This window comes from Sinocyclocheilus rhinocerous, unplaced genomic scaffold, assembly GCF_001515625.1.
Source record: "Sinocyclocheilus rhinocerous isolate Xijiao unplaced genomic scaffold, SAMN03320098_v1.1 scaffold206, whole genome shotgun sequence".
Classification (NCBI taxonomy): domain Eukaryota; kingdom Metazoa; phylum Chordata; class Actinopteri; order Cypriniformes; family Cyprinidae; genus Sinocyclocheilus; species Sinocyclocheilus rhinocerous.
The window spans coordinates 252,849-270,160 of record NW_015647488.1 but is presented as its reverse complement, the minus strand read 5'-3'; the positions used below and the strand labels follow the sequence as shown (position 1 = coordinate 270,160).

Below are 17,312 nucleotides of genomic sequence, written 5' to 3'. Positions count from 1 at the left end.
TTTTATTACGGCAATGAAAACAGCTGCACTAAAATCTTAGCAGATAGTTTTGGATTATAGCTGACCGTCTGGAGAGTTGACCTCATCCACATCCACTGAAATAAATCGAGAAGACCAGTTGAAAGCAGAGACAGAGAACATAAATCTCTCCAGATCACATTGATCTGCTCATCTTCAACATTCTTTGACTTCTAAAAACTCTATATCCATTTATGGTTAACTTACCAGCTGAGCTTTTTAACCTGCCATGTTTTTCTATTACTGGGACCCAGAGTATTTCAGTTTAAATGATACGTCTGCATTTAATGCACTATAGTCTGTCACTTCAAAAATCATCATCAAACAACCCAGTTCTCATTCAGGTGTATGTATTTGTGAGAAATTTGTGTGTTGGTTTTTTTTTTTAGATCAAAAATGATATGTGAAGCTTAAAAGGAACACTATGAGTGCCATTTACTTGGCAGGTGGATTTGCTTCAGTTGTATCCCACACAAAACAATATCATGAGAGAGTTATCTGATGTTTGAGAATGTTGTCATGGCAGTTCAGGTTGTTATTTTCAGACAGGCAAGGTTGTTAATCACGACTATCTTTCCTTTTCATGTGACACTAATGCTTCAACGTTGCTTTGAAGAGCCACAGAGTGATACATGTGCTTGTGAAAAGCATGTTTTTATCACGCAGTGTCAGTCAGTGTTCTTTGATGTAAGCAGATACTTTCTTTAAGACTGTCTTTTTCTTAGAACACAATTAAGAGTTTCCATTAACAACACAATCTAAGAAAATCACAATGCTCATCTGGCACCACAGGCAGACATTCCCAAGAGTTATAGCTCTCCAAAGACTTTAATGATAATATAACTCTGACCAAAAATAAAAAATGGCACGCACAGAATGTTTAGGCTGCAATTCAAAATAAATCAGGGATGTTAATTTAAGTTAATATAGCAATGTTCACCAGGTAAGCACAAACAGCTACAGTATGGACAAGTAATGTTTTTGTTTTAATGTGCTTTTTGCCTTTTATATGTACTTGTTCTTCTGTTTGGTCTCAGACTTTTGAACCTCACTGTATGTACTTAGTTACATAAGCCCTGTAGAGCAGTAGTGACCTTTTAGTCAAACACTGGATGTGAAGCGGCAACTTTCCAGAGCACCCCTAGACCAGAGTCTCACAGCCATCCTTTCCGGTTACATAAAAATAGAAAAAAGGAAATTATTGATGAAAAACAGGTGAGTAGTCCCTGACATAGCTGCACAATACAATCAAAACCATACATAGAGTTTATAGGAGAATAATTGGTTAAAGGCTTTCTCATCTGTGTAAGTGTGTGAATGGCAGAATCCAGAATAGTATCTATAGTAACCCAATGGTAACAGTGTTTAATCACTTATTTGCTGAGCAAACCTGTAATTCAAAGCCACATGGAAAAGTTTGGGATTATTTTTACACTATTTGGAATTATTAGCAGTGTTTGCCAAGGCTAGCTTCATTATTTTGATTCACTATTTATTGTATTGTTACATTGATACACTGTAGAAACCTGGCCACCTTATTGAAAAGCTAGAAGAAATTGCATATTCCAACTAAGGGCTGTACTTAGGGATTATTCATAGGACTCTTTTTTTAAACAAATAAACTTAAGAAGCTGATCTATTCAGAGTGAATGACGCTGATAAGACACTATTTCGAATGGTCATTACCAAGTTCGGTCAGCTCAGGCATCACTCAACACTGCTTTATTACGCAAGTACCTCTGCATTCCTCAGAGGGGGCTTATTATTATTACCCTGTCTTTCTGTAAGAGAGAGCCTTGAGCTTATGGGCATCAATATAGTTAGAAAAGTTTAAAAAGCTTCTATATGTAGTGTTTAGAAATGTTATTTTTAAGTTCTAATCAGATGACTAATTCTGTCTAGACAACATTCATAAAGAAAATGCAAATACACCTATGTATGTGTCACCTTAAGAAAAGAGGTTGTATAGCGCCTCCTTGTGGTTCTAAGAGGAACACAGTTGTAAAAATGCAGGAGTTCAATTACAGTAAAGCCCCTAGACATGTTGACCATACAATGGTTGCATCCCATTTAACTAAGCGGACCAGTCACTACAGAAATCTTTTTCACCACTCCAAGATTTCTCCTTTTTATGTCTTAGGGGCTTTCACAATATTCCTTACTCTGAGTAATGTTTTTAATTCCATGCATAACCAGACATAAACTAAACTTAGTCACACAGACTTCTACACGGTACGTCAAGTTTAGCGTCTGAGTGTAAAAATGTAAATCGCTAACACTCCTCTGCATTTTGTTTATTTGTTTGTTATTCAGAAGACTTAGCCATTTCCACAGTTCGAGAATAAATTAAAATAAAACAAGACAACCAGCATCAGATAAACCCAGGGTTGAGAATGTCATTGGATGAGTATTTTCAAGTGTGAAAAGCCCACAATGTATTTGATATTTAATTTAAATGGAAATACATAACACTTTAGAATACTGTTTCATCATTAATGAATAACTACACAGGAACACATGAGTAACACAATATTAGCACTCTAGTAAGTACTATTAACTAAGAAGAAACTCTGATTAATGAATTAGCAATTAATAGTGCTTAATCCAATGTGGTAGTTCACTATTAGCAAATCAGTAACTACAATTTTTCATGCCTTCCAGAAAACTACTAAGAACTACTGCACTCTCAGAAAAAAAAGGTACAAAAGCTGTCACTGGGGCACCTTTGTACCTAGAGTCCATATTGGTACCTTACAGGTACAAATTAGTACCTAAAGTGTACATATTAGTACCTAAAAGGTACAAAAGTGTACCTTTTGAAAAGGTACTGCCCCAGTGACAGCTTTTGTACCTTTTTTTTTTTTTACATGTATACAGGTTCATAATTGCTATGAATAGTGCTTAATTAATTCTAAAGTGAAGGTCATGATAACCCACTAGTAATGACTCAAGTATTACCAAATCCTTCAGAAGGAATTGTGAATTATTTGGAAGTGAATTATAAAGTGAAAAGCATGATAACTCTCTAGTAATGACTGAAGTCTTTGTAAACTTTTGAGATTTTTGTAAGGTTCTGGATAGTGATTTGTTCAGGTGAATTTGGTAACACTTGAGTCATTACTAGCGGGTTATCATGATCTTCAATTTAGAATACTGATCCAAATAATTAGTAATTCCTGTAGCAAGATGTAGTAACACTTGAATCAAAACCTTACAAATATCTCAAAAGCTTACAATGACTTCAGTTAAAATTAAGGAGTTATCATACTTTTCACTTTATAAAAATTAGTAACCTCCTCTGAAGGATTTGGTAACACTTGAGTCATTACTAGTGGGTTACCATGACCTTCACTTTAGAATTTATTATACACTTTGCATTATTTACATTAATTATTAACCTGTATGCAGTCGTTCCGAGTAGTTCTCTGGGAGATATGAAAAAAAAAACTGTACTGAGTAGCTAATAGTGAACTACTACTTTCAACTGAGCGCTATTACTTACTAATTCATTAATCAGTTTCTTGTTAGTTAATAGCAGGTACTAGAATGTTAACAGTGCATTAGTCATTTGTTCCTGTGTAGTTATTCATTAATGACGGAACAGTATTCTAAAGTGTTAATGATAATATAACTCTGACCAAAAATAAAAAATGGCACGCACAGAATGTTTAGGCTGCAATTCAAAATAAATCAGGGATGTTAATTTAAGTTAATATAGCAATGTTCACCAGGTAAGCACAAACAGCTACAGTATGGACAAGTAATGTTTTTGTTTTAATGTGCTTTTTGCCTTTTATATGTACTTGTTCTTCTGTTTGGTCTCAGACTTTTGAACCTCACTGTATGTACTTAGTTACATAAGCCCTGTAGAGCAGTAGTGACCTTTTAGTCAAACACTGGATGTGAAGCGGCATACCAAAATATTTAACTTTCCAGAGCACCTCTAGACCAGAGGCTTACAGCCATCCTTTGCAGTTACATAAAAATAGAAAAAATGAAATTATTGATGGAAAACTGGTGAGTAGTCCCTGACATAGTTGCACAATACAATCAAAATCATACGTATAGTTTAGGAAAACAATTGGTTGAGTCTTTTTCATCTATGTAAGTGTGTGAATAGCAGAATCCCTGCAATGTATCTTATAGTATCTTTGGTTACCTCAGTGGTAACAGTGTTTAATGTATCCACTTATTTACTGAGCAAACCTGTAATTCAAGGCCACACAGGGAAAAGCTTGGGATTATTTTTACACTATTTGGAAATATTAGCAGTGTTTGCTAAGGCTAGCTTCATTATTATGATTCACGATTGTATTGTTACAGTGATACACTGTATTATGAAGAAGAAAATGCATATAAGTGCTGTACTTTTTTTAACAAATAAACTTAACAAGCTTATATAATCGGAGCGAATGAAGCTGTTGAACACTATTTTGAATGGTCATTACCAAGTTCGGTCAGCTCAGGCATCACTCAACACTGCTTTATTACGCAGCTCAAGAGCCTCTGCATTCCTCAGAGGGGGCTTATTATTATTACCCTGTCTTTCTGTAAGAGAGAGAGCCTTGAACTGTTGGGCATCAAAATAGTTAGAAAAAGCTTGTAGTAAAAAGCTTCTAGATGTAATGTTTAGAAATGTTTTTAATGTTTAAAAACCTAAATTTTTAGGTTCCAATCAGATGAGTAATTCCGTCAAGACAACATTCATAAAGAAACTGCAAATGCACCTATGTATCTGTCACCTTAGTAAAAGAGGTTGTATAGCGCCTCCATGTGGTTCTAAGTGGAACACAGCTGTGAAAATGTAGGAGTTAAATTACAGGAAAGCCCCTAGACATGTCGACCCTGCAATGGCTGCATCCCGTTTAACTAAAGTGGACCAGTCACTACAGAAATCTTTTTCACCGCTCCAAGATTTTTCCTTTTTATGTCTTGGGGGCTTTCACAATATTCCTAACTCTGAGTTTTTAATTCCAATACTGATCCAAATAATTAGTAATCCCTTCTGAAGGATTTGGTAACACTTGAGTCATTACTAGTGGGTTACCATGACCTTCACTTTAGAATTTATTATACACTTTGCATTATTTACATTAATTATTAACCTGTATGCAGTCGTTCCGAGTAGTTCTCTGGGAGATATGAAAAAAAAAACTGTACTGAGTAGCTAATAGTGAACTACTACTTTCAACTGAGCGCTATTACTTACTAATTCATTAATCAGTTTCTTGTTAGTTAATAGCAGGTACTAGAATGTTAACAGTGCATTAGTCATTTGTTCCTGTGTAGTTATTCATTAATGACGGAACAGTATTCTAAAGTGTTACCCACTTCATAACTTTCTCAGATTTATTGTTTTAAAAATCTCCAGTAGATTAATTTGGAATAAACATGAGAATTCTTTCTAAAGAAGGATTCAGAATAGCACACTGATTTCTCACGTATTTAGAAATACTTTCACCATGTCATTATTTTTATTATCACAAATCGTATTTTGACATCTTATGGTTTTCATATATTAAGCCTTATCACAGCACCAATCTATTAACTTGTTGAAACTAGCTGCCTCAAAATATCTACCTTGTACCAACTTTACTGATCTGTGAAACATCTATTTAGATCTGCGATGTCTATTAAAAGCAGCTGAGAAAATGAGCAGGCATGGTGGGAATTTGGAGCTGTTGGCTCTTCTAAACAAACGCTCACTCCTCATATCTCGCTGTCTCTTGGAGCTTTCAGTTCCCACTTGATTTCAATCCTGTCCATGCTTTATGAGAGGCCGACTTTCAGGTCATTCCTGAATGTAGGTGAGTGTCGTTTAGGAAACCACAAAAGTGATGACAACTTTTGCCACTCTTGTGCGGCCACCCTTCTTGGATTCTTTTGCTGTGTGCGGACCCTACACTTTCCACCCATTGGATACTGATTATAGCTATTTGCATAAAATTAGCTCTTTTCTGTCCTATTGGTTCCCATGAGCAGGTCGCACCTCCCAGAGGACCTCATGATTCCTGATTAGCTCGAGTTGGTGCCTGTGCTGTTCAAGCTCATATTTCTTCCCCCTTCTGTTTATTAATAAATGTAAACAGATTAAACGTTGCCTGAGAGACTGGCGGCATATGTTTAAACTCGGTCAGAGAGAGGCCAGACTACTACTGTCCTATTTTCATGTTCAGTTGGCTACCAGCTCTTCGCTTTGGGTTCACTTCATGGTTATCGTCCTGGAACCTTGTTATCTGAGTTGAGGTGGGTTGATGCATTTATATATAACAGTTTTTTTTTCTTCTCAAATGCTTTTGATTTTAGAATATTTACACTGGCACAGAATCCTAGCTCTAGATACATCTTTAGACTTGTCATATCACTACCTAATCAGTCACTGCAGTGTTTTCGTGGTTATTCTTTCTCACTCTGTTTCTATTTTTGGCGATGATTTCAAGAGTCTGGAAAAAGTTGGAGGAAATTAGTTAATTGAAGACAAATGTACATTTATTTTCACTTGATTACAGTTATTAGTTACTTCAAAACAACGTGTAAAACTGCTAATATGTCATGTAGCATGCTTGAGTAAACATGTCAAAGGAATGAGCAGTTGTTCATGATGGGGATTTTGAGATCACTGGCACTGGTGGAATGTTCTCTGTCTGTTCTTGCTGCCAGTTCAGCAGCTACTCTGTGTCCCATCGAGACTGGCATAAGAAATGCCAGCCCTGTCTAAAAGGAAGATGGTGGATGGGCATTTCTAGATACTTACGTAAATCATAGGGTTTAGGCAAGTTTATGTGCAAAAAAAAATAGTTTCCTCTTTTTGGCGATTGACATCATTTTGATGAAGATGCAGAAGATTCATCTGTAGAAACTTTTACATTTTATTCACTTCATGTTTGCCACATGCAAGAGCATGTATGTACCAATGTGTACATGTTCTTTACAATTGATCAAAGGTCCACTCGCAGATGTTAATCTAAGCTTTTCAAATGAACGCTGTGTATGAGTGTGTTCATGATCAGTCAGCTGTTCGACAAGTTTATGCAGCTGTCCCTCAGAGACGCATTCGCTTCAGATTTCTTCTCACCAACCTTTGATCACTCAGGAATCACAGTTCACAAAGCATAATGTACATAAAGTATAAAATAAACTTAATGGCTAACCACAAGATGTGTTAATATAGTGATCAATGCGTTTGGTGTTTGTGAAAGTAATACAAACTACATGCTGTAGTTTAATTCTGATTTACCTGGCATTCACACAATGTTCACCCCACAGGTCAACATATAAAATGGAGGATCAAGAAATGAACTTTGAGCAAGCTTATGGGTCTCTATCGGAGACAGACAAAACGTTTGATCCCTTATTTATTGAGGAGGAAGATGAAGACTACTTTGAAGACTGCTTGGAAGAGATTGAGGCTGCTCTAACTCTTCCTGGAGAATCCATGCATCATTCAATAAAATGCAGAGAAGCTTTGCAAGCTGAGTTTAATGGACTTATGCAACAGATGTTGGCACAGTTAGATGTTTTTGATGCAGCCCATCCAACTACTGCACCACTGGAGTTATTTTCAGAAACAGAGAACAATTTGGACAAGAATGGATTCATAAAATCAATTAAGTTCGGAGAGACGTGCATTCCTGAGAAAGTGCAAACTGTGTTGGAGGTGGAAGATAGCGCTGTTGCCAGCCCTGTCGAGGCAAAGCCTGAGTTGTCTGCCACCATGGAAATACAAAAACTCAGAGAAGCATTTGAGAGCTGTATTGAGGAGGTGGGCCAGTTGGAGCGCAGAAGGGATGAGTTGGTTCAGGAGCTTCTGGAGCTGGAGGAGCCCATGGCCCAAGAGCTGCAGACTGTGAGGGAGGCTCTGGGAGAAGAACAAGGCCTCCTGTCCAAAGTCAGGCTGGAAAGACAGAGCCTGCAGGAGGAGACTCAAAAGACTAAGAGACACCTGTTCACAGCGGCCCGAGATGGTGCACAGAGACAAGTAGAGCTTGAATTACAACAGAAACAGGTGGAGCAGCTCAACCAAGCTCAGGTAGTGTCAAGTGAACTGGTACAAGTACATTGAAACAGAAAAGATGTAAAATCCTGCTTAAGGTTTGTTCTATTCAACTTAAGCAAGATTTTTATACCGATTACAAAGAGGATTTACAAATGTAGTTTAGAACTGTGTAGCAAAAGGACACCAGGAACTGTAGCCAGGCATTTAATATGAGGTAAGATTTTCTTCTGCTTTCCCGGTCAGGCCAGTAGTTAATCGATTTGCTCTGTTAACATTCTCAGTGGCCCTAAAACAAAAATTAGATAATTTTTTAATGAATTTAATTCTTTGTTTAATGAATTTAATTCTATAATTCTCTCTCTCTCTCTTTCTCAATGTATTTTTTTTCTTACATATTTTTTAATTCATTTTTTTTTCTTAAAAAATTTCAGCAATTGTTGGAAATTGTACAGGAAGCTCAATAATAACATTATATAATATATAATAATATAAATAAAACATGATATATACAATTTTATTCCACGTTTTACTTCCTGTATCTTTGTTTTCTACACCATTTTTTTCAGTGTGCAAAATGATAGTATACCAACCTGGGGAAACATTGGTTTTGATTGGTTTGTGGTTTTCAGCCCTTTTTTCTTTCTTTGTTTGCAAAATTTGTTAATCAGATTATTTTAAATAGCTAACAACTTCCAACCAACAGAATTTTTGTAAAACAAATGTCATAGAAAATCATATGGTTTAAGTTACTCAGTCCCTGTTGTTCATGTGACATCAGTTGTGATAAATGGGTGTTATATCCACTCTAACTATCTTCAAAACCCTCTGACTCAGGAGGAGCTGAAGGCCCTTGCTGTTAAGCTGACTGAGGAGATCGCCAACATCCATTCAGACCACCAAAGCAACCTGCAAGAACTGCAAAAGCAACTGAACGTCACTCAAGAATCCAGCAAGAGGAAGAACCGCTCTTATGTGACTCAAGGACGCCGGGCTTCTTGTGACCTCCAGCAGTACCTGCAGGGTGGGATCAAAGCTCTGGAAGAGTTTTACGAACCCCGGTTAGTGTCCCTGCTGAAGAGACGGGAGGCCACCATGGATTCCCTCAGTAAGGCTAAAGAGCAATGCCAGGAGCTGAGGGCCCAGTTAGGACCGCTGAAAGAAGAGGAGCAGATGCTGAGACTCCAGAGATCTTGTCTGGAGGAGAGGATCCGACTAATGGAGAGACAGAGGAAGGAAAATGTGGAACAATATCGGGTGAGTAATGTTCACTGATTTTAGATAACTGTCATTTTAGATCACAACTTATTGAACGTTTAATGTTCTTCTTTCAGGAGACAGTTGATGCCTTGGAGGAGAACATCAGAGAACTGAAAACTGAGCTCAAGGTCCAGATAAAGAAGACAGAAGGATTGGATATGCTGAAGAACAACATGGCCAAAGAGCTGTTCTTCTACAGGCAAGTGCAGACACTTTTTCAAAGAGGTTTTTTGACACTGCAACGTAATTTAAGGAGAAAATACTATTACACCATGCGTGTATCAACAAGTGATAAAAACTCTTTTTTAACGTTAATGTCTATGTTAATGCATCCTCGTCCTAACCAGCTGCAACAAGTTGCAAGATTTCTAGCTCTGTCACACTTCATTGGATAGTCCCACCCACAATGATATGTCATTGGTCCAAAAGTTTACTCTACTAAATATTAAACATCATATAGGGTAAGAAGGGCTAAGATTCCCCCAAGTAAGTAAGATGACCCCAAATTTTTATCTACTATTTACTGTAACTCATGGTTATTATTTAGTAATTCCATAAATTAGACGTACATCTTCACTTTTCATTAAAACCTGTAAGCTAGTTCAGTGAAAGCATGTTATGACAATTCTTTAATTAAAATATGGTCAATTAAATATGTAAATATCCATATGCTTGTATATAAGTCAGAACAAATTTACATTTCAGATGAAAGGCGTGTAGTTTCTTTACAAAGTGACATCGCCCGCTATTGGCCTGGCATGCATAATACAGTGTTTTAGTCATTTTCGCAGATCCGTGTGAAGAGAGATCGTTTTGAGTTGTTGTCTGTACACAAAGCTTTTCAAAAACACAAAGAAAGCGTTTTCGGTTTTTATTACATTGTTGTTGTGTAAATGTATCCAGTAAATACTATTCTCAAGAGAGATGCATCTTCCACCACCTTACCCTACGTTCTGATTGGCTGTGATTGTACTGGATTTCCACTTTCAGTGTGGACAGACAATTTACTTTTACTAATTGCTGAAAACTTGCTGCATTGCATCTGGTTAGGACAGATGGCACCAGGGCCAGCACGTGCCTATAGTCAAACTAGGCAGGAGACCGTTTAAATGTAGACATTTGGAATTATTGCACTCATATCAACAAGTTATCACCCCATTAATTATTCTAATTCTAAATTAACTTTGGTCCATAGTGCCGCTCCCGTGTGAAATGCTGGTGTATGTTTTTATTTAAGTGCAAAATGTATCAATAAACTAAATCTTCAGTCTTTCACGTGCATCTAGATTGTGTTTAATTGTGACTGTGAAGTGTTTTGCCTAGAGTGGCAGTTGAGCTTGTGCCAGCCCTGGATGGCACATCTATATTTTACGCCTTTATTGTTTTACAGAGAGCATGTAGAGGGCCCCTGCAAGCAAGAGAACGGTGTGGTGGTGGAAAAAACCTAATGAACTAATGTTTGTATTATTATCTTATTAGTTATGTAAAATGCTTTTGATATATTTTCATAGTTTAATCGAAACTGCTTGTCTTCTTTTTCATTAATAGTCAGTCATCAAAACAGTATCCCCAATTTACTGAAGATGCACAACAGTGTTTTGTTTTGTTTTTTGGGAAAGGTCAAATTAGATTTAAAAAAGCACTCCGAACAGCAAGGACCAATTGTGTCAGATATCCAGATCTTTATCTGACAAGTTACGCAGCTCAGAATGTTCTTAAAACACTGTTTTTGATGTGTGTATAAGAGGGAATAAAGCTCATATAGCAAGTGGTGCTTGTGAACTAAGTGCTTTCTCTTATGAGTAAGTGAAGTGGGCAAAACAAGGACTTATATGGGCACTGTAGGAGAGCTCTATAAACATGCCTACAGCATGATGGTGAAACCATTTAGATGAAGGACTAAGAGATCATGAAATAAGTGCATTGTTGATTTGATGTGTCTTGTTAAGATCTGAGATAAACAAGAATTAGAAATTGTTTATATGAGTCATACCTAGTTGTGAATAGAGTACAAGGATACGAACTCTGTCAGAGTGACAGGGAGCATGTTTTTTGTTTGTTTGTTTTTTTAAGACTAAATAAATTGCTATTTCAAGACATTTTGGAGATTAAAATGTAAAAAAATTGAATCTGGGTAATGACAAAAATAAAAGGTGTTTGTTGAGGCTTTTGTTCAGTCTTTTTTTTTTTTGGCTTTCTTGTGTGAAACAATTACAATTGGTCAGGCCAGATAGATTGTCGTTTACATCTGGTAGTAATATCCATCTCAAATGAATCTTTTTGCAGTCACTTATGAGAGAGAGGAATCTGCAGCAAGTTCTGGACATGAAGGAGGAAGGGTGTGTGATAGGCCTGTCCTAAAGTCCCTGCTATCTTTTATCCTGTGATCTCTACTGTTTTCATTTCAAGCTTGATAAAGTTCAGCTAATATTATAATTATAACTATTGCTGAAGACAGGCTAACTAAATTTGATGATCAGTCTATAAGCAATCATATTCAAATTACTAACTTGCACTTTACATACCTAAATACAATGAAATGTGGCAATGTAGCGAGGTGGGGCCTCCATGGATCGGACTTGTTTGTTCAGCACATCCCACAGATGCTCGATTGGATTGAGATCTGGGGAATTTGGAGGCCAAGTCAACACCTCAAACTCGTTGTTGTGCTCCTCAAACCATTCCTGAACCATTTTCGTTTTGTGGCAGGGCACATTATGCTTCTGAAAGAGGCCACAGCCACCAGGGAATACCGTTTCCATGTATGTGCTCTCAAACAATGCTTAGGTAGGTGGTATGTGTCAAAGTGACATCCACATGGATGGCAGGACCCAAGGTTTCCCAGCAGAACATTGCTCAAAGCATCACACTGTCTCCGTCGGCTTGATTGAAAACGTGATTCATCAGACCAGGCCACCTTCATCCATTGCTCCGTGGTCCAGTTCTAATGCTCACGTGCCCACTGTTGGCACTTTCGGCTGTGGACAGGGGTCAGCATGGGCGCCCTGACTGGTCTGTGGCTATGCAGCCCCATACGCAACAAACTGCGATGCACTGTGTATTCTGACACCTTTCCATCAGAACCAGCATTAACTTCTTGAGCAATTTGAGATACAGTAGCTTGTCTGTTGGATCGGACCACACCGGCCAGCCTTCGCTCACCACGTGCATCAATGAGACTTGGCCATGACCCTATCGCTGGTTCACCACTGTTCCTTCCTTGGACCACTTTTGATATTCCGGTCAATCTCCGTGCACGCGCGGCTGCAGTGAAGCACGGGACAAACCCAGAGAGGTAGCCCCGCCCCTAACTTGCACCATTGGCAGGAAGTCACCTCCAACTTTTCCAGATTGTCTTGCTTTGACTTTTCTGGTTGGTTAACACACGTGGGCCACGGTAAAAAAAATCAACTGCTGCCTAGTTTAAGCATAATTTCTCATATTTTGGGACTTGATAATGTAAACGATATATACCGTTTTTAAAATGAATGAATGAAAAAATAGAAAATCTTACAAAAGTTGTCACTACCAACAACATATAAAATACATTTTATCAACAAAAACAGTTTATTCATAATATTCTGTACAACGGTATGGACATACAGGAGAAAAACATTGAAAAGTCACAATATTAAAAAGACATTAAACACCACCTGACTGATACATGAAGCTCAAAGTAAAAAGAGCACATAAGAGCTTAAGTTATCAATACATCTAGTCATGAAATAAATGGATTCTTAAATGAAAATTGCATTTGTAGGTCAAGTAAAAAAAAGAATCTACTAAACATCAACATTGTACCACTGCACTCTGGTCACAACATACTACCCACCTGTATACACTTTTATGATATTAAGTAATACTTTAAGTATACTTAAACTGCAAGGAAATCCTCATGAGACACTGGTGGGAAGGGATGAGAAGGGTCATTTGTCTCACATTCTGATATTGATCAATGATCAATAGACATTTTTCTTAGAAAAATACTCTATTAACACAGTAGAAAATGCCTGGTGGGGAAATATTAAATTATTCAATTTCCATTACTTAGGGGAGAGCACTTAAGGTCTTCACTTGAGTGTAGACAGACAGTTTTTAGAAGAGTTTTGTCTTATGCTGAGAGAGGGGTGGTGTAAAGAGCTGTTTTATCCCTGAACCTCAGTGTCTGCTGCCCCATCTGGGTCCTCGTCATTGTAGATGTTTTCCGCCTAAAAAACAAAACAAAAAAAAGTATGCATATAAAACAGAGCTACAAAACAAAACTAGAAAGGTTATGCAAAAACTCTTTTTTGTACAAACTAATTTTTCCTCCAACATCTACATTTAGTGGTCACATACACTTAGAGGAAATAAAACAGGCTGCATCACGAGTGAGCTGATGTTTACTTATTGCAGAGGAGCTGACGGAAAATTCTAAGTTGTAAGAAATAGGCTTAAAAGCTGAGTGTCCTTACCATCTGCCAGACTTGCATGATGTTGTCCTCAGACACTGAGCAAATCACCCACGGTTCATTTGGATTCCAGGAGAAGTCAGAAATCTTGGCTGTATGGCCTCCATGGATAAACTGTTTTTTTTTAGAAAATAAAATGTGAAAAACATGACCACAGAGAAAAGCACAATAACTTTAAATACATACATGTACATATATTTACATAAACTGAACACCATTACTAACTCACCAGTAGCTCTGGAGGTCCATCCTCTGCATCTTCTGGTGACTGTTCCTCACCGATTTTACTGCAGGAAAAACAAGGAATTCTCATGAATGTGAAAAGATACTTCTAATAAAGTATTTTACATTTCAGCAGTAGTAGTGAGTAAAATGAAAATGAGACAACCCACCTGAGGTCCCAAACATTGAGTCGCCTGTCTGTTCCACTAGAGGCCAGGATGGTCTCATTATGGGGTGACCACTGAACCTGTGGACACATTTAGAGTTCATGTAATCACACTCATTTAGCTTTAATTTCATCCGCAATCATGGCAGGAAGGGATTTGGTACCTGGAAGATTTCATCTTTGTGTGATTCAAATGAGTGAAGTTTCAGTTTCAGGTTTCGCAGATCCCACAATGCAACAGTCTGAGAGAGAAAAATAAAAAGCACAATTCAGAGGTCTAAATATAGAAGCACAATTAATCAGTGTTCACAGGTGTAACAGAACCAGTTGCTCAATGTAGTTCTCACTTTGTCAGCAGAACCGGTGGCCAGAATGAACTCGCTGTAGGGGTTGAAGGACAAACAGTTGACCTCTGCAGTGTGGGCATCTACTGCATGACTGGGTTTGGATGTATTATTGGAGCGTGTGTCCCAGCTAAAGGAAGGGAAAATAGATTAAAATACTGCTCACATTACATACCCACAGTTCAAAACGCTACATGCCTTTTTAAATTACATGTTGTGCTAAAGACATTCAGATTACAAAAACACAGGAAGACAAAGTACTTACATCATAAGCTTCTGGTCATCTGCAACAGACCCAAAGAGAGACTCGTGAAGCAGATGCCAAGACACATCCTCCACTACAGCAGTGTGACCAGTGAAAATGGTCTTAGCGTCCACTATTTTTCCCTCCTTTGGCACTGTGCTGATGTCCCACAGACAGATTGTCTGTAGAAAAACAGATTTAACTCGAACATTTAGTCTCAACAAATTAGAATACTTCATAAGACCAATAAAAAAAACATGTCTTATGGAGTATTCTAATTTGTTGAGATAGTGAGTTGGTGGGTTTTTGTTAAATGTGAGCCAAAATCATCACAATTAAAAGAACCAAAGACTTAAACTACTTCAGTCAGTGTGCATTGAATTTATTTAATACACGAGTCTCACAATTTGAGTTGAATTACTGAAATAAATGAACTTTTCCACGACATTCTAATTTATTGAGATGCACCTGTATACAGCTGTGGTCACGATGTAATTAGGTCAATGATAACAATTGTACAAATGTCTTACATGATCATCAGATGCACTCAGCAGGCAGCCACTCAGGTTGGGGTTCCAGGACAGACCATATCCTTCTTTCTGATGCCCCCTCAGACGCAGGTCAGGAGTGCACTCTCCAGAGGGGTCTCCAGGAGCACAGGAGGGGAACATGGAGCATAAATTTAGAGGGAAAACTTAACATATGACACCTTCACACAAACATTGAGTTGGCAAGTAGCTTGGAAATGAAAAGTCTCCCATTATATCATATTTTCCCTACCAAAAAACAACATTGAACAACTAGTTGGTTTGTGTGGTTAAAAATCTATAATTTATTTTTAGTGCAGTGCTTTAAATAGTGTGCTATATTTCAGCTATTATGTTTGCATGTTAAAATGCTTAAAGTTTTTTAAAAATCTGTGTCTCAAACCAATTGCCTTTTAAGCAATGCTGCTAGATACATTGAGCTGCAAGTGACAACGTTTCCAGAATTGCTCATACCAGGTTTGGAGGGGTGTTTGGTGTAGTCAAAGACCAGCACATCACTAGTGGGGGTCTTGGTGGCAATGATGCAGGGGTTCTGTGGCATGTAGCGAGCCCGGTTCACTTCTCCCTCATGATTAATCTTGATCTCAATCTCTATCTTGCCACTCACTGAGCCAAAACCACCAAATTCTGTGAACAAACAGAGAAACAGGTGTGACAACATGAGAAAAGTACACAGGTGGAGACGATGCAGTCACAATTTAGTTTATGATCTGAACATCAAATATAAGCCACTCACCTCCTTTTTCGCTGTCATAATGTGATGCATCAAACTGGGCGTCATCATTGGGCAGCTGGACACTGGCAATAACCAGGTGATTCTGCTCATCAGAGGTATGAGTGCCGAGAACCAGGCGGTGCACGCTAAAATCCTTCCCTTCAGGTCTGTGAAACAGACGACACGTGTGCTTATTTACACTGACCTTTATAAAAATCTACAACTGTGATGAAACGGTCACTATCCACACTATATTCATCCTGCATTCCTAAAGCAGTGAACCTGATTCCATTATCATGACATCACAAACTATTAAAAAAAAAGTTGAAAAAAGAGGGGGGGCAGGGTTCCCACTCCTTCATGAACACCAGATTCAAGGACTTTTTAAAGCACCATTTATTTTATATCAAGCACCTATCAAATTCACACCCCAGAATATGTAGTGTCACGAAAGACCTTACAGTACTTAACATTTCACTTAACATTTACATTAAACATTTCAGAGTAATAATGTTTTGAATGTGTAGGTTTCATAAATTTAGACCGTTTTGAGCAGTTGTGTTCAAAGGAATTTAATTAAATCCATTGAAGTCAGTACTGGTGACAAAATTCAATTTCTAAAATATTGATAAAACATGCATCAAACTGATTTTTGCTGTAATTCTTGTACAAGATTTAAATTTGAAAGAATTTATCATTTTTTTAATTAATAAAAAGTGTTTAAATGTTGTAATAACATGGTAAAACCTGTTAACAAAAAATTTGCACATTCACTCAAAAGATACGTTACTCATTAATAAATAAACTCAAGTCAAAATAATTTTGTAAATTACTTTTATTTATAGGATTTTTTACCAAAGCAAAGTCTCTGAGAACCTGTCACCTTGTAATTCTGGGGACTCAAGGTTGCAGTTCTGGAAAATAGTGGCACTGGAGACTAAAAGTTTCCTGATGGTTTCACACTTAATTCTTCACATTAATTATTAAATCTTTTGCAGTTAACATGCTCTTTTCTTCTCCACCTGTTTTTTTCTGACCCCGCTACCCAATGAGCATTTTGCTGACCAATGGTCTTGCCTTAACTTTGAAATTTCTGTATTTCATTAGTTTTTAATATTTCTCATGGGGATTTAATCATTTTTGACTTCTCAGTCGGAGTTAAATCTCTTTTTTGGCTCATTTCATCTGTAAAAGAAAACCTGGCTTATAATTATGCACACCTTAATAAGGAGTTTTTTATTTCCAGCCTTCATGTTCAATTATATATCACTTCTAAATTATTAAATACAAAAATAATAGTAGTTATTAAGATTGATGTGGTTTGGAATTGGTAAAATGTGCTTGGAAAAAA

At 37.3% G+C, this 17,312-nt stretch overlaps 2 protein-coding genes across 2 annotated transcripts in view; one reads left to right on the top strand and one right to left on the bottom strand.

Moving 5' to 3' along the window:
• Positions 1 to 6,166: 6,166 nt before the first annotated feature.
• On the top strand, positions 6,167 to 11,430 carry LOC107709258 (syncoilin-like). The gene is made up of 5 exons (XM_016513695.1): positions 6,167 to 6,264; positions 7,285 to 8,047; positions 8,849 to 9,268; positions 9,346 to 9,470; positions 10,662 to 11,430. The coding sequence occupies exons 2-5, from the start codon at positions 7,298 to 7,300 to the stop codon at positions 10,717 to 10,719; spliced, it is 1,353 nt and encodes a 450-aa protein (XP_016369181.1). The 5' UTR covers positions 6,167 to 6,264; positions 7,285 to 7,297; the 3' UTR covers positions 10,720 to 11,430.
• A 1,394-nt stretch (positions 11,431 to 12,824) lies between these two features.
• Positions 12,825 to 17,312, bottom strand: part of LOC107709266 (histone-binding protein RBBP4-like) — a 7,294-nt gene continuing 2,806 nt past the window's right edge. Inside the window, exons 3-12 of the mRNA XM_016513709.1 lie at positions 15,983 to 16,128; positions 15,700 to 15,873; positions 15,229 to 15,344; positions 14,720 to 14,880; positions 14,458 to 14,584; positions 14,275 to 14,352; positions 14,115 to 14,191; positions 13,952 to 14,009; positions 13,726 to 13,836; positions 12,825 to 13,479 (exon numbers count right to left, since the gene is read on the bottom strand). Coding sequence (XP_016369195.1) covers positions 13,417 to 13,479; positions 13,726 to 13,836; positions 13,952 to 14,009; positions 14,115 to 14,191; positions 14,275 to 14,352; positions 14,458 to 14,584; positions 14,720 to 14,880; positions 15,229 to 15,344; positions 15,700 to 15,873; positions 15,983 to 16,128 — 1,111 coding nt within the window. The 3' untranslated portion in view covers positions 12,825 to 13,416. The remainder of the gene's footprint in view (positions 13,480 to 13,725; positions 13,837 to 13,951; positions 14,010 to 14,114; positions 14,192 to 14,274; positions 14,353 to 14,457; positions 14,585 to 14,719; positions 14,881 to 15,228; positions 15,345 to 15,699; positions 15,874 to 15,982; positions 16,129 to 17,312) is intronic.